At 47.1% G+C, this 18013-nt stretch overlaps 1 protein-coding gene across 1 annotated transcript in view; it reads right to left on the bottom strand.

Annotated features, from left to right (window-relative positions):
• Positions 1–7676: 7676 nt before the first annotated feature.
• Positions 7677–18013, bottom strand: part of rsph1 (radial spoke head component 1) — a 178338-nt gene continuing 168001 nt past the window's right edge. Inside the window, exons 7-8 of the mRNA XM_038801305.1 lie at positions 10407–10506; positions 7677–8290 (exon numbers count right to left, since the gene is read on the bottom strand). Of these exons, the coding sequence (XP_038657233.1) occupies positions 7914–8290; positions 10407–10506 (477 nt within the window). The 3' untranslated portion in view covers positions 7677–7913. The remainder of the gene's footprint in view (positions 8291–10406; positions 10507–18013) is intronic.

Raw genomic sequence — 18013 nt, 5'->3', positions numbered from 1 at the left:
CCTCCTTTTGAACCTCAATTCCATCTAGCCTGGTCGACTGAACCTGAGTGTTCTCCTCGACAACATTGTCTTTCTCCAGTGTAAACACTGATGAAAAATATCCATTTAACGCTTCCCCTATCTCCTCTGATTCCACACACAACTTTCCACTACTATCCTTGATTGGCCCTAATCTTACTCTAGTCATTCTTTTGTTCCTGATATACCTATAGAAAGCCTTAGGGTTTTCCTTGATCCTATCCGCCAACGACTTTTCGTGTCCTCTCCTCGCTCTTCTTAACTCTCCCTTTAGGTCCTTCCTGGCTAACTTAACTCTCAAGTGCCCTAACTGAGCCTTCATGTCTCATCCTAACATAAGCTTTCTTCTTCTTCTTGACAAGTGCTTCAACTTCCTTAGTAAACCACGGTTCCCTTGCTCAACAACTTCCTCCCTGCCTGACAGGTACATACTTATCAAGGACACGCAGTAGCTGTTCCTTGAAAAAGCTCCACATTTCGATTGTACCCATCCCCTGCAGTTTCCTTCCCCATCCTATACATCCTAAATCTTGCCGAATAGCATCATAATTGCCTTTCCCCCAGCTATAATTCTTGCCTTGCGGTATATACCTATCCCTGCCCATTGCTAAAGTAAACATAACCGAATTGTGATCACTATCACCAAAGTGCTCACCTACATCTAAATCTAACACCTGGCCGGGTTCATTACCCAGTACCAAATCCAATGTGGCCTCGCCCCTTGTTGGCCTGTCTACATACTGTGTCAGAAAACCCTCCTGCACACATTGTACAAAAACTGACCTGAGGCCCGCTACAAAAACATCGCATACCGCCAATTCCCTGTGTTCAGCCGCGGTAACCGCTTGGTAATTACAGTCATTGGACAAATTGTTAAGTTCTCTTAGGAATTCGGCGAGTGATTCCGTAGGCCGCTGACGGCGAGTCGTAAACACATGGCGAGCGTAAACTTCATTAATTGGCCTTACATACATTTTTTTGAGAACTGCTAGCGCCGCAGTATATGAACTGGCCGAGTTTAGTTGTGTTGAGATTCTGTGGCTCACCCTCGCGTGCAGTAGACTTAGCTTCTGATCCTGTGTAGTTTCGGCTGTGCTCGCTTCGGCCAGGTAGGCCTTAAGCACCGGATCTAATGGGAGAAGATGTCTTTAGCCTCTGCATCCTGCGGGTTGAGTTCCAGGCGTCCAGGCTTGAGGGCCGATTCCAAATCGATCTTTACTGTTCTTAAGTCGATTAAATTGATGGAACCATCAATTCACCAGACACGTTGTTTCCAATGTGAATCTAGGCTTTAGTCGACTTACTTCAGAGCCAGCCTGTTACCTGTCGATGAACTCGTAGTGACCCAGGCTGACTCTGGACACGGATACTTACACAGCTGCACTAGGGGGAGAAGTCGGGGGCGGAACCAAGGGTGGAGCCCAGTACAAGTTCCTAAGTGCTCCCAGCGCTACTCCCCCTAGTGGTAGGATGGCGCTGCAGCGCTTACAATAACAGTGTGAATTAGTATACAGTAGTCCCCCTTTATAACGCGGGTGTTGGGGTCCAAGACAGTCACCCGCGTTGCATCCGAGCCGCGGATATCCACGATGGGGGTTAATTTTAGAATACAGGGCTACAGAGGGGAGGGGCGATGTGAGACCATGCTGGTCTTGCAGAGGCCCGTGTGACCTCCTCCTGTGTTCTCTGCTCTCCCTCCAATCAGCCGGCAGTGTCAATTTCAGCGGCCGGCTCACTTTGATCCGGAGAGGGAAGCTGCTCTCTCACTGAAACAATCAGCCGGCCGCTGAAGTTGACACTGCCGGCTCCTCTCTCCCTCCAATCAGAAACATTAAAACTTAAAAGTTGGATTTTAAGTCCTTGATCGACTCACCCGGTTGCTGGACGCGAGTGGAGAGTATATGCCTCGCAAACAGAGTGTTCGTCGACTGGATGTAATTTTCTTTGAGAAGTTCCATGGCGCGTGCGCAGTTCGGTGCTTCCTGTATCAGCGGGAACACGCTGGAGCTCATTCTTGAGTAGAGGAGTTGAATTTTCTGAGCTTCCGATGGTGCAGGGTCTGCTGAGGTGATGTAGGCCTCGAAGCAAGCCAGCAAGTGATTAAAGTCTTTTCTGGCGTTTGGCAATTGCGGATCCAGCTGCAAGCGATCGGGTTTTATTCTGATGTCCATGATTGCGGAAAATCTCACGGTAATAAATTGATGCGCTAACAATTGCACACAAAGACTCGAATCGGTACAAGAGAGGCTTTATTACCGTGAGATGTTTATCCTCCGACTGCAGCTGGTAGAATGGCAGCTCAGGAGAACTCATGAATATTTATCTGGCTCTTTGTTACCGCAATGCGGGCCAACCACCTATCCCATGCGCCATTCCCCCAGACATGGGGCCTGCTCACCCAAAATGCACTGCCCACACAACCGTGGCCTCGGACCTGGGCCCAGGGCTGGGGCCCATGTCCTCAGTTTTTGGAGATTGGCTGCTGCGTCTGTGGTGCTGCTTCCCGCAGTGTTCAAGCAGCGTCCATGTATCAAGGTGTGATTGGGATGCGCACAATGGGCCCCACATGCTGCATGGCCCACCCATCCACGGGAATCCACTTCAGATGTGTGAAGTTCTCCCTTAACCACGATTGCCAATTCCCTATGAGCCGCATGGCCAGAGGACTCTACGGTCAGCAAGAGTTATTGGTGGTTGGCAGGGGTAGACGGGCAGGAACTAGGGCTGTAGAGTGGATCCAGGGGTTGGCATGGAGGACCCCCGCGCGTTTGCCCCCTACTGCAGAGCACACCCCAGCCCCGTTCTCTCCCCACCCACCCCCGTTCTCTCCCCACCCACTCCCAGCCTCGTTCTCTCCCCACCCACCCCCAGCCCCGTTCTCTCCCCACCCACCCCCAGCCTCGTTCTCTCCCCACCCGCCCCGTTCTCTCCCCACCCACCCCCAGGCCCGTTGCCTCCAGGGTGGCCCACCCACAACCGGGGCTGTACAATCCTGGTTGCCCCCCCAACTTCCCTCTGAGCAGTTGGACAGCAAGCCCAGTGCCCCTGGGCTCATTGCCTGGGAGCGAAGATGGCCACCCATCTCCTAGGGTCACCGCAGCAATCCTTCTGCCAGGTTCATGTTTTTCAAAAGAAGCACTAATTTCCACCAGTGTGACCACTTGGTGGGGAGGCCGTTGGATATGGGGTGGCTCCGGTTGATTGTATGGAAATAGTGATGATTATTGGTTTCTCGCCACGCTCCGGCGAGATCCCGATTTTGCCTATGGGAGCGGGCTGGTTTCATTGCAAACAGCTTGCCGCCTGGCACGGTTCCTGTTTATGGCCTCTCCTGCTATTAACCGGCTTTGTTGCTCGAGCGAAACGAGGCCATTGAATCGCGCCCCTAATGTCCCCCCACCTCCAAACTCAACATTACATTTCCTGCTGTGTCTCTATAAAGTCCAGGCTCCCATTTACTTTATCAATGACTTTCTCACCCTGCCCTGCCATCCTCAGCAATTTTTGCAGATATACCCCCAGGTGCCTTTGCTCCTGCATGCTGAGAATGGTACACTCCGCTGTATATTGTGTCTCTCTTCCTACCAAAACATATCACATCACGATTCTCAGCACAAAATTTCATCTGCAACTTGTCTGTCCATTTCCCCAGCATGTCCATATCCTCCTGAACTCTATCTGCAACTTGTCTGTCCATTTCCCCAGCATGTCCATATCCTCCTGAACTCTATCTGCAACTTGTGTGTCCATTTCCCCAGCATGTCCATATCCTCCTGAACTCTATCACCATCTTCACTGCTCAGCCCACCAATGCTTTGTGTCATTTAGAAATTGTGCCTGTACAGTTTAGATCATGAATATATTTCAAGAAGAGCAATGGGCCAAGTGTCAGAAAGGGGAATGGAAACAGATTCGATCGTAACATTGAAAAGGAAATTGCCTAAATATCTGGAGGAAAAATAGCCAGGGATCTGGGGATAGTGTGGGAGGAATTGTTCAGCTCTTTCACAGAGCTGGATTTCAGCCCAGAGGTAGACAGGCCGTTCGATTGAGCAGGGTGAGATTTATTTTCATTCATGCCAGCATTTATTGTCCAACCCCAATTGCCCTTGAGAAGATGCTGGTGAGCTGCTACCTATTGCCATCCAGGATTTTGATTCAGCTGATGTTAAGCTGAGTAATGTCTTGTTTTATGCTTGTCAGGATGAATAATTAAATTCTGTGTTGAGTACAGAAACTCTTAGGGCACGATTCTCCGCCCCCCACGACGGGTCGGAGAATAGCGGGAGGGCCTTCCCGACATTTTTCCCGACCTCCCGCTATTCTCTCGCCCCCCCCCCCCCCCCCCCCCCCCCCACGGCCGCCCCACGACACGAATCGCTGCTCGCCGTTTTTTTTACGGCGAACAGCGATTCTCCCCTGGCCGATGGGCCGAGTTCCCAGGCCTTTACGGCCGTTTTCACGAACGCAAACACACCTGCTCTCACCGTTCGTGAAAACGGCCGCAAAGTTCCGTCCCGACAACCATGTCACCGATTGGCACGGCCGCACCACGGCCATGCCAAGGGTGGCATGGGCCCGCGATCGGTGCCCACCGATCGTGGGCAGCGGGTCCGAAACCCGCGCACTCTTTGTTTCTCCGCCGCCCCGCAGGATCAGTCCGCGGGGCAGCTGAGGGGCATGATGGCCCGCGCATGCGCGGGTTTGATGCATATGCGTGATGACGTCATCCGCGCATGCGCGGGTTGGAGCCATCCAATCCACGCATGCGCGGCTGACGTCATCGTGCGCATCAGCCGCCGTTACCCTTGGCGCGCGGGCTTAACGACGGTCGCTAAGCCTGCGATGCCGTGGTTCACGGGGCCGCGCTCCTAGCCCCGACTGGGGAGGAGAATCGGGTCCCGGGAGGGGGCGCGGAGGCTGCCGTGAAACACGGCCGGTTTCACGGCAGCCTTTACGACTCTCCGCATTTGCGGAGAATCGCGCCCTTAATGTTCACCTGAGGTTTGCTTCTAAAAATTATAGTTGGTTCAAGCACAATGGCACATAATGGACTGATGCCACATAAGAATATAAGAAATAGGAGCAGGAGTAGGCCATCTGGCCCCTCGAGCCTGCTCCGCCATTCAATGAGATCATGGCTGATCTTTTGTGGACTCAGCTCCACTTTCCGGCCCGAACACCATAACCCTTAATCCCTTTATTCTTCAAAAAACTATCTATCTTTACCTTAAAAACATTTAATGAAGGAGCCTCAACTGCTTCACTGGGCAAGGAATTCCATAGATTCACAACCCTTTGGGTGAAGAAGTTCCTCCTAAACTCAGTCCTAAATCTACTTCCCCTTATTTTGAGGCTATGCCCCCTAGTTCTGCTTTCAGCCGCCAGTGGGAACAACCTGCCCGCATCTATCCTATCTATTCCCTTCATAATTTTAAATGTTTCTATAAGATCCCCCCTCACCCTTCTAAATTCCAACGATTACAGTCCCAATCTACTCAACCTCTCCTCATAATCCAACCCCTTCAGGTCTGGGATGAACCTAGTGAATCTCTTCTGCACACCCTCCAGTGCCAGTATGTCCTTTCTCAAGTAAGGAGACCAAAACTGAACACAATACTCCAGGTGTGGCCTCACTAACACCTTATACAGTTGCAGCATAACCTCCCTAGTCTTAAACTCCATTCCTCTAGCAATGAAGGACAAAATTCCATTTGCCTTCTTAATCACCTGTTGCACCTGTAAACCAACTTTCTGTGACTCATGCACTAGCACACCCAGGTCTCTCTACACAGCGGCATGCTTTAATATTTTATCGTTTAAATAATAATCCCGTTTGCTGTTATTCCTACCGAAATGGATAACATCACATTTGTCAACATTGTATTCCATCTGCCAGACCCTAGCCCATTCACTTAACCTATCCAAATCCCTCTGCAGACTTCCAGTATCCTCTGCACTCTTCGCTTTACCACTCATCTTAGTGCCGTCTGCAAACTTGGACACATTGCCCTTGGTCCCCAACTCCAAATCATCTATGTAAATTGTGAACAATTGTGGGCCCAACATGGATCCCTGAGAGACACCACTAGCTACTGACTGCCAACCAGAGAAATACCCATTAATCCCCACTCTTTGCTTTCTATTAATTAACCAATCCTCTATCCATGCTACTACTTTACCCTTAATGCCATGCATCTTTATCTTATGCAGCAACCTTTTGTGTGGCACCTTGTCAAAGGCTTTCTGGAAATCCAGATATACCACATCCATGGGCTCCCCGTTGTCTACTGCACTGGTAATGTCCTCAAAAAATTCCACTAAATTAGTTAGGCACGACCTGCCCTTTATGAACCCATGCTGCGTCTGCCCAATGGGACAATTTCTATCCAGGTGCCTCGCTATTTCTTCCTTGATGATAGATTCCAGCATCTTCCCTACTACCGAAGTTAAGCTCACTGGCCTATAATTACCCGCTCTCTGCCTACCTCCTTTTTTAAACAGTGATGTCACGTTTACTAATTTCCAATCCACCGGGACCACCCCAGAGTCTAGTGAATTTCGGTAAATTATCACTAGTGCATCTGCAATTTCCCTAGCCATCTCTTTTAGCACTCTGGGATGCATTCCATCAGGGCCAGGAGACGTGTCTACCTTTAGCCCCATTAGCTTGCCCATCACTACCTCCTTAGTGATAACAATCCTCTCAAGGTCCTCACCTGTCATAGTCTCATTTCTATCAGTCGCTGGCATGTTATTTGTGTCTTCCACTGTGAAGACTGACCCAAAAAACCTGTTCAGTTCCTCAGCCATTTCCTCATCTCCCATTATTAAAACTCCCTTCTCATCCTCTAAAGGACCAATATTTACCTTAGTCACTCTTTTTTGTTTTATATATTTGTAAAAACATTTACTGTCTGTTTTTATATTCTGAGCAAGTTTACTCTCATACTCTATCTTACTCTTCTTTATAGCTTTTTTAGTAGCTTTCTGTTGCCCCCCTAAAGATTTCCCAGTCCTCTAGTCTCCCACCAATCTTTGCCACTTTGTATGCTTTTCCCTTCAATTTGATACTCTCCCTTATTTCCTTAGATATCCACGGTCGATTTTCCCTCTTTCTACCGTCCTTCCTTTTTGTTGGTATAAACCTTTGCTGAGCACTGTGAAAAATCGCTTGGAAGGTTCTCCACTGTTCCTCAACTGTTCCACCATAAAGTCTTTGCTCCCAGTGTACCTTAGCTAGTTCTTCTCTCATCCCATTGTAATCTCCTTTGTTTAAACACAAAACACTAGTATTTGATTTTACCTTCTCACCCTCCATCTGTATTTTAAATTCCACCATATTGTGATCGCTCCTTCCGAGAGGACCCTAACTATGAGAACATGAATCAATCCTGTCTCATTACACAGGACAAGACCTAGGACCCCTCTAGTTCCCTCATAGGTTCTATTACATACTGTTCTAGGAAACTATCGCGGATACATTCTATAAACTCCTCCTCAAGGTTGCCTTGACCGACCTGGTTAAACCAATCGACATGTAGATTAAAATCCCCCATGATTTCAACATGCATCTGCCAGTCTTTTCCACAGAGACGTGGCAACAAGCTCTGTCTATTTATTATGAGAACAATTTTCAAAGGACAGTGAGAGATTTCTGAAAACCTTTATATTCAACATTTTATTTTTAAAGAAATAAATTTTGCTAAATGATGAATCACAGCACTGCCTACTCCTCAATAAGGAACTTGTTCTCCTTATTAAATACACCTTAAAGTAACAATCAGCAGAGCCAGACACTTCTTTTATTTGTGTTGTGAACATTTTCAGGCTGCAGCCCAGTGCTTCTCTGGAACTGCCCTCTGCCCAGCTACCTCTGCAGGGTACCACCAGCCTCAGTCTGCATTCACTTTTGAACCTGTCTCAGTCTCAGCATCTCCCTCTTCACCAATAAAAGTGTCTTCCCCAGGGTCATTAGTATCAGGAGCATCTGCCTCAGGAGCATCTGCCTCAGGAGCGTCTGTCGCAGGAGCGTCTGTCGCAGGAGCGTCTGTGTCAGGAGCGTCTGTGGCAGGAGCGTCTGTCGCAGGAGCGTCTGTCTCAGGAGCGTCTGTCTCAGGAGCGTCTGTCTCAGGAGCGTCTGTGGCAGGAGTGTCGGTCACAGCGGTGTCAGTCCCAGGAGCGTCTGTCTCAGGAACATCAATTGGCTCTGCAACATTGTCAACTTGTTCATCCAGTTCAAGTGCATCACTCTTTACATCCGCCTTGAATGCTGTAAGAATGAAATGAAACACAAACTATAATTCCAATCATAGAAACAGAAAGATTTACAGCACAGGTGACCAATTGGGCATCATTTCGCAGCCTCATCGCCCCTGACCAGGGATGCAGCGAGGCTGGTGAATCTCGTGAGAAGCCTCTTGGAGATTCTCAGCGCTTAAGACGACTTGCGAGATTCATTTGAACCTCGTGAGGCATCGTGATCTGATCTCACCCTTGCTGGGTGATATCCATACATACATATTTAAATGAACCTAATAGCTCATTTAAACATGTCTGTGCCGTATTCTCCCAGGATTTCCAACTCATGGCCTCCCCAACAAGGCCTGGACCAGGCCCTGTTTATTGAACCAAATGTGGACCAGGCCTAATGGCACCTGGGGGGGGGGGGGGGGGGGTCACCCAGGTCTTTGGAAACCCCAGGTGGTCAGGTACAGGGCAGGGTGGCCCACTGGCTCTCCCTCTGCACTCAGGTACTCCGCTACTCCCAGCCTGACACTTTCATACTGCCACGCTGGCACTGCCAAGGTGCTCAGGTGGCAGTGCCAGGCTGGCACAGGTACTGCCAGGATTCCCAGGTGCCAGGGTTGCACTGCCAAGGGTCTGGGCCTGAGGTGGGCCATGCCCATGAAAAGGGGGCTGGGCGTGTAGGGCATGTACAAAGGGGTCCTTACAGGGAGGGTCCAAGAGGGTGGGTGGGGAGGCCTGAAAGGGGAGGGGGCCCTCACTGACCCACAAGGGGGCACGATTCTCCCATGTCGCGCCGTATGCGCCATGTTTTCTGTTCCTGTGCTGGACTTTTCTTTGTTCTTTGTTGTTCACATCTGCGTCCTCTGCCTCCACACACAGATTACCTTTCCCCTCTTGAATTGGCCTGACTCTTTCCTGAGTTATTTTCTTGCTCTTTGAGTTTCCCACGATTCTACTTGTCAATACTTTTTCATGCCTTCTCCTTGCTTTCCTGATTTCCTTTTTAATTTAATTATTTCACATTCTGCACTGCTCGAATGTTTTCTGTCGTGATCAGCTCATGGAATCCACAGGTTTTTAATCAACATCCTGGGGGTTACCGTTTAAAAAAAATAAATTTAGAGTACCCAATTCATTTTTTCCAATTAAGGGGCAATTTAGCGTGGCCGATCCACCTACCCTGCACATCTTTGGGATGTGGGGGTGAAACCCACGCAGACATGGGGAGAATGTGCAAACTCCACAGGACAGTGACCCAGAGCCGGGATTGAACCTGGGACCTCAGCGCCGTGAGGCAGCAGTGCTAACCATTACGCCACCATGCTGCCCCTCTGGCGGTTATCATTGACCAGCAACTGAACTGGATCAGTCACATTAATACTGTGACTACCAGAGCAGGTCAAGGCTGGGATGTCGGCTGAGAAACTCACCACTTCCTGACTCCCCAAACCCTGTCCGAGGCACAAATCAGCACTTGCCTGGATGAGTGCAGTTCCAATGACACGCAAGAAGCTCAACACCATCCAGGGAAAAGCAGCCACTTGATTGGCTCCCCATCCACCACCTTAAACATTCAAATGGGAACCGCACCACCTGGAGGTTCCCCTCCAAGCCACTCACCACCCTGACTGGGAAATATATCGGCTGTTCCTTCACTGTCACTGGGGCAAAAACCTGGAACTCCCTCCCTAACAGCACTGTGGGTGCACCTACACCACATGGACAGCAGTGGTTCAAGGCAGCTCACCACCACCTTCTGAAGGGCAGTTAGGAATGGGCAATAAAAGCCGGCCTAGCCAGGTACACCCACATCCCATAAAATATATTTTTTAAATTAGACTTCTCCTACCTAACTCTTCATCTCATCCTGTCAGCATCGTTTTATATTTATACCCTTCCCTTCTATCCCTTTGGACTTGTATATCTTGGCCTTAAATGCATCTCTGCTTTTCACAACTACTGCCTCTGGTAGTCAGTTCCACAGTCTCACCCCTTTCTGGTTAAGCAAGTTTCTCTTGAATTCACCTTTTGGTTCATTTCATGTCACAGTGGATTTGGGCAGACATAACACAACCAGCTAAAGTGCAATTGGTGCTGAGTGAAGAGACAGGCCTATTGTTGAGACATGTTGGACTTACTTGGAGAATATAATGTCAATCCCGACAATTTCTCTGCCTTCCACTTCAGAACAGTGACAGTTACAGCTTCCTCCTCCGCCATCTCTTCTTCAGTCTTGTCCTGTCGTAGAGAGTTAGTAAGATTCCACACTTGATATCCAAAACTCTCATGTTTGTTTCTTCACCCACACCAGCTCCGAATATCTAACATCCAATCTCACCTCTTTGGCTGCAAGTCCACCAATCCCTTTCATTTAATATTATCATCCTCAGGATTAAATTCCTTCTTGGATTTGAATCCATGCCCTGCATCTCTGTAACCTCTTTCAACCATCTAATCCGTTCACAACTCTCCCTTCCTCTGTCTCTAACTCTTTATCCATCTCCCCAGATGGAGCACACACTTTTCATTCACTGATTCCAATGCAAAACAGCATCACACAACCCAGAAATAACAACCTGCGTGTATAAATACACTCCTAACACAGAAAAACAATCACAGCACTTCAGAGACACCCACTCCACTGCCACCATATCCCCATTCACCTCCGTCCCACCCACATTCACCCCCGTCCCACCCCACCCCCATTCACCCCGTCCCACCCCCAACCACCTCCGTCCCACCCACATTCACCCCGTCCCACTCCCCATTCACCCCCATCCCACCCCACCCCACCCCCCATTCACCCCGTCCCACCCCCAACCACCCCCCTCCTACCCCCATTCACCCCGTCCCACCCCATCCCCCCATTCACCCCCCGCTCCCATTCACCCCGCCCCCCCATTCACTCCCGTCCCCCCTACACACCCCATCCCCCCACCCCCCATTCACCCCCGTCCCCCCCATTCACCCCGTCCCCCCCACCCCCCATTCACCCCCGTCCCCCCTACACACCCCATCCCCCCACCCCCCATTCACCCCCGTCCCCCCCATTCACCCCGTCCCCTCCACCCCCCATTCACTCCCGTCCCCCCCACCCCCCATTCACCCCTGTCACACTGAGGGCTGTGGTGATGACAGCGGGCCTGTACATTGCAGGCGGGGGGGGGGGGGGGGGGGGGGGTGGATGGTCTTTATTGTCAGACACTCGCTGCATTATTTTGTAGAAAGCTGAGTTGATGTCGCTGACCTGGTGCTAGCTCTCTTAAATCATTGTTAGCTTTTTGAGGGAGGAGGCTGCTGCTGGATGATGTGTGAGGTGATTAGCCACGGTCAGTTTGATGGGAAATAGTATGGGGGGGGGGGGTCACACAGCCTTTCTTGGCCCCAGTCCAGAATTTGAAGGCCTCTGCTTCAGATCTCCCAGTCACATTATCACGAAGCTATTGCGGCGTGTGCAGAAGTTTTTTGGATAACTTTGGAGCTCAAACCGGAGCCTCGTGGAAGAGGCTCTTTCTCATGTATTGCAAAATGTTACAAGTTTCCCTTTGGGGATGTGGCAGTGGTTAGTGCTGCTGCCTCACAGCACCACGGACACAGATTTAATTGTAGAGTTTGTACGTTCTCTCTGTGTCTGCATGGGTTTCCTCCGGGTGCTCCGGTTTCTTCCCACAGTCCAAAGATGTGCAGGCAAGGTGGGGTTACTGGGATAGGGTGGGGGAGTGGGCTTAGATGGGGTGCTCTTTCAGAGGGTCGATACAGACTCGATTGGCCTCCTTCTGCACTGTTCTATTCTCTGATTCTATAAAGATTTAGTTACCCGATGCATGACTACGAAGACTTCTTCAGACCAACCAAACTGTGTACAGCACAACATCTTTCACTGGGCAAAGGCAGGGTCTTCTTTGAGGTCAGTGGATAAGGTAGAGTTCTGCATGGTTTTGACTGGACAAAGGCAGGGTTCTATAGGTACAGTGAAGTAGCAGTGTGTATGGAGGGCTGGGATGGGAGAGTTGAAGGGGGAAGTGTAAACAACATTGATTCTCACATGCCTGAAACTGTTCTCATCGCAGTTTTCACTGAATAATCACCCCTACATCCCTTAGGAGAGTGTTCATGCAACATGCGAGAAACACAGTCAGCAACACTGCAAACAAATGCATGCTACACTGGCCTTCATCAAAATAAAAGGTTCTGCTGCGACGGAGGGCAGTGTGGCTGAGCTGGAAGCCATTCCCTTCAAATTCTTTCCAATGCTCACACCAGAAACCTTGCACAGATAAGCCACAATTAGTGAAGACACATACTGATTCAGTTCATACTGTCATGTGAGAGTACCTTTAAGAAATGGATGTTTAAGCAATGTACCTTTAAGAAATGAAGCAGCTCATATTACTGAAGTGATGTCAGAGGGTGGGTGGAGCTGGGTTTTTAGCTCAGCCATTTTGCAGTGTTTAGTTTCAGTTTTGAGAAAAAGAGCTTGGGTGTGTCTGTGTTTGCAGTGAGCTGGATCTGCTGTGATCTCTGCCAGGAAAGAATGTCTCTGAATCATTTGGGTGATTTAAACTCATAATAGTAATGTCTTTAACCTGATCTGTTTCTGTTTAAAGGTGTAAGTATTTTAGAGGTTTGAAGGGACATTTTGAGGGATCATTTAGTGTTGTATTATTTTCGGGGTTATCTTTGAAGTAAGGGGTGTTAAGGGATCCAATGTTTATGTAAAAGGGTTAAGTTGAATTCATGGAATAAACATTGTTTTGTGTTTAAAAGCCCACGTGTCCATAATTGTCATATTACACCTGGAGACCAACCATGTGCTTCAAAAGCAACAATACATTAAAGGGAGAGGTTGGTTGAACTCCATGATACATTTTGGGGTTCTGAAAACGCCGCTCCCATAACAATTGGGGGCTCGTCCGGGATACAAGTCTATCTATTGGATTGGCTTTTGTGAACTTAGACAGTGAAGGACTGTTGCTTTTCCGGTGTGGTATTTTAGTTTAAGTGGGGAGTGTGTTGTGGACAATGGCTCTTTCAGAGGCTTAGAGATGTTTGGGGGTGGAGAATGTCACACGCAGTACCTTACGGACAGAGACGAAAAGCAGACTGTTAGATTTGGCAAAAACATTGCAGTTAACATTACCTGACAAAATGCGAAAAGATGAGGTTATTATGGTGGTGGTTAAGCATTTAAAGTTGCCTGAGATAGAGTCTGACTCATTGGAAATGGAAAAAATTCAGTTGCAAATTAAACAAATGGAACATGAGAAAGAATTAAAGCGGCTTGAATACGAGAGAGAGAGAGAGAGGAAAAAGAAAGAAAGAGAGAGAGGAAAAAGAAAAGGAGAGAGAAGAAAGGAGAAAAGAAAGAATAGCCCTAGTAGAACAAAAGGAAAAAGAAAGGGAGATACAGATCAGGGAAAAAGATAAAGAGAGGGAGTTTGAACTTCAGAAAATGGCCATGAAACATTACAGTCAGTTAAAATTGGCAGACATAAAGGGAAACCTACAGTTGGATGATAGTGATGAGGATGGTGAGAAAGAGCGTCAAAGTCGAAGGCGGAATCTATTTAAATATGTCCAAGCATTGCCAAAGTTTGACGAGAAGGAAGTGGAAGCCTTTTTCATTTCATTTGAGAAGGTAGCTAAACAAATTAAATGGCCACAGGACATGTGGGTGTTACTGATTCAAACAAAGCTGGTAGGTAGGGCTTGTGAAGTGTTTGCATCACTACCGGAGGAGGTATCTGGAACGTATGAAGAGGTGAAGAAATCCATCTTAAGTGCATATGAGCTAGTGCCTGAAGCTTACAGACAAAGGTTTAGAAATTTAAGGAAAGAATTTGGTCAAACACACATGGAGTTTGAAAGGCTCAGACAGAGTAATTTTGAAAGGTGGATAAGGGCTTTGAAAATAGACCAAACGTATGAAGCTCTCAGAGAAATTATACTTTTGGAGGAGTTTAAAAATTCAATTCTTGATGTAGTGAGAACTCATGTGGAAGAACAGAGGGTTAAAACTGCGAGATTAGCAGCAGAAATGGCAGATGATTCTGAATTAGTTCATAAATCAAAGATTGGTTTCTGACATCAGTTTCAGCCGGTGAGGGATAGAAACTGGGGACATGAGAAATACTCAAGTGGTTAAGGTAAAGGTGATCTGATGGGAGACAATAAAGAGAGTGTACCTCAGATTAAAGAAATCCAGGAGGGTGGAAAAGAAATGAAAAGTTTCAAATGTTTTCACTGTAATAAACTAGGCCATGTAAAGTCACAGTGTTGGTGGTTGAAGAAAAGCACTGGGAAGGCTGATGTGGTAGAACAGGATAAGACAGTGGGATTTGTTAGAAAGGTAAAGGAAAGCCCAAGGGAAGCGAAGGAGGTGCAAACGATTGTACAGCCTGTTCAAGAAGTAATTGTTAAGAAGGTGCCAGATGTCTTTAAAGAATTTACTTGTGTGGGTAAAGTTTACTCATGCGTATCAGGAGGAGCAGGTAAAGAAGTCGCAATTTTAAGAGATATGGGAGCTAGTAAATCTTTAATGGTAAGAGATGAGGAGTTATGTAGTTTGGGAAGAATGTTGCCAGGAAAGGTGGAATTCAGGGTGAGAGGAGTAGCGTTCCATTATATAAGGTAAGGTTGGAAAGTCCAGTGAAGAGTGGTGAAGTGGTAGTAGGAGTAATAGAGAAACTATCTTGTCCAGGAATATAGTTTATCTTGGGTAATGCTATAGCTGAATCGCAGGTGGGAGTGATGCCGACTGGGGTTGATAAGCCAGTGGAAAATCAGACAACTGAAGGGTTGAAGGACGAATATCCTGGGATTTTTCTGGATTGTGTAGTAACAAGGTCGCAAAGTCACAGGTTAAGACAAGAGGAGAAATCAAAGAGTGAAGATGAAGTTGAAGTGCAATTATCAGAAACGATTTTTGATCAGATGGTTAAAAAAGAACAAGAACAGGTGGAGGATGAGGCGGATATTTTTATTCAGGAAAATTGGCGGAGTTACAACAGAAAGATGTAGAAATAAAACTGATATATCAGAAAGCATATATGGAAGAGGAATTTGAGAGTATACCAGTGTTATTACCATAAAAGTGATGTCTTGATGAGAAAATGGAGACCTGTACATATGCAGGCAGATAAAAAGTGGGCAGAAGTTCATCAAGTAGTACTGCCGGTAGGGTATAGAAAGGAGATGTTGCGAGTTGCACATGAGGTACCAGTGGGAGGTCATTTGGGAATAAGGAAAACTCAAGCTAAAATCCAGAAACATTTTTATTGGCCTGGACTACATAAAGATGTAGTTAAATTTTGTCAATCATGTCACACGTGTCAAGTGATAGGGAAACCTCAAGCAGTGATAAAACCAGCGCCCTTAATACCCATTCCAGCATTTGAGGAACCTTTTACGAGGGTCCTAATTGATTGTGAAGGACCGCTTCCTAAAACAAAAAGTGGGAATCAATATCTTTTGACTATAATGGATGTGTCTACTAGGTTTCCAGAGGCCATTCCAGTACGTAATATTACAGCTAAAAGGATTGTGGAGGAGTTACTTAAATTCTTTACTAGATATGGACTACCCACAGAAATTCAATCGAATCAAGGATCAAATTTTACGTCAAAGTTATTCAAAGAAGTTATGGATACCTTAGGAATAAAACAATTTAAATCAACTGCGTATCATCCAGAATCGCAGGGAGCGTTAGAACATAGAACATTACAGCGCAATACAGGCCCTTCGGCCCACGATGTTGCGCCGTCCTGTGAAACCCCTCTAAAGTCCCTCTACACTATTCCCCTATCGTCCATATGCCTATCCAATGACCATTTGAATGCGTTTAGTGTTGGCGAGTCCACTACTGTTGCAGGCAGGGCATTCCACGCCCTTACTACTCTCTGAGTAAAGAACCTACCTCTGACATCTGTCCTATATCTATCTCCCCTCAATTTAAAGCTATGTCCCCTCATGCTGGACATCACCATTCGAGGAAAAAGGCTCTCAATGTCCACCCTATCTAATCCTCTGATCATCTTGTATGCCTCAATTAAGTCCCCTCTTAACCTTCTTCTCTCTAACGAAAACAGCCTCAAGTCCTTCAGCCTTTCCTCATAAGATCTAGAAAATGGCATAATTGAATTGGGTTGCAGCCAATAGAGCTCACCCATAGTGATGGTACCGAAACCAGACGGTACCCAACGGTTGTGTGTGGACTATCGAAAGGGGAATGCTGTTCCAAGAATGGACTCTTACCCTATCCCACGTTTGAAGGATTGCATTGAGAAAGTGGGACAATCTGCTTTTATTTCCAACTTCCAGAAGTGGAAAGAACATTTAAAACATCATATGGAGTTCTTCGATCGACTTCAGGAGGCGGGTTTGGTGATTAACCTAGCCAAAAGTGAATTTGGAGAAGCCCAAATCAGTTTCCTTGTGGCGTTTCCAATACCCTCAAGACGAAGGGTAATAATGCGATTTCTTAGCATGAGTGGATTTGATCAAACCTTTGTGCAAAGGTTTTGTGGCGTGATTACTGCACTGATGGACTTGATAAAGAAACGTCAAAAATGTCAATGGACAGCGAACTTTCAACAGGCATGTGACTGCCTGAAAGCTGTGATAACTGATGCTCCTGTATTGGAGAATTGCAAGGGAGTCTGTGATCAGATTGAACTAAAGTATCTAACTTTAAAGAGAATTGCCTAGGAGTAGAGGAATGGATGGATCGTGCAGAGACTTTCTTGTTCAAAGAGACTGTCAATCGAGAAGGTTTTTGGTTGGAGGAAGAAGAACAAAGAAAAATAGACTATATTATTATACCTGTTTGCGTGTGTTGTTTTTTTTTAAAAACAAAAAGGTATATTTACTGTGTGCATTTCTTAGTGGATGGTGCAAAAGTGAAAAATGAAACCATCTTGAAGATGATGGTTTATTTTTTTTTCTTGGGGGGAGGTGTCATGTGAGAGTACCTTTAAGAAATGAATGTTTAAGCAATGTCCCGTAACATCCTCCCTGGACAGGCGCCGGAATGTGGCGACTAGGGGTTTTTCACAGTAACTTCATTTGAAGCCTACTTGTGACAATAGGCGATTTTCATTTTATTTCATATCATGTACCTTTAAGAAATGGAGCAGCTCATATTACTGAAGTGATGTCAGAGTGTGGGGGTAGCTGGGTTTTTAGCTCAGCCATTTTGCAGTTTTTTAGTTTTAGTTTTGAGGAAAAGAGCTTGGGTGTGTCTGTGTTTTTCAGGGAGCTGGATCTGCTGTGATCTCTGCCAAGAAAGACTAACTCTGACTAACATCGGGGCAGCACGGTGGCATTGTGGATAGCATAATTGCTTCACAGCTCCAGGGTCCCAAGTTCAATTCCGGCTTGGGTCACTGTCTGTGTGGAGTCTGCACATCCTCCCTGTGTGTTCGTGGGTTTCCTCCGGGTGCTCCGGTTTCCTCCCACAGTCCATAGATGTGCAGGTTAAGTGGATTGGCCATGATAAATTTCCCTTAGTGTCCAAAGGTGCCCTTAGTGTTGGGTGGGGTTACTGGGTTATGGGGATAGGGTGGAGGTGTTGACCTTGGGTAGGGTGCTCTTTCCAAGAGCTGGTGCAGACTTGATGGGCTGAATGGCCTCCTTCTGCACTGTAAATTCTATGAATTCTATGAATCATTTGGGTGATTTAAACTCATAATAGTAATGTCTTTAACCTGATGTGTTTCTTTTTAAAGGTGTTCAGTCTTTTGCAGGT

This window comes from Scyliorhinus canicula, chromosome 7, assembly GCF_902713615.1.
Source record: "Scyliorhinus canicula chromosome 7, sScyCan1.1, whole genome shotgun sequence".
NCBI lineage: Eukaryota > Metazoa > Chordata > Chondrichthyes > Carcharhiniformes > Scyliorhinidae > Scyliorhinus > Scyliorhinus canicula.
Note: the sequence above shows the minus strand (reverse complement) of the source record. Positions and strands in the feature narration are given on the sequence as shown.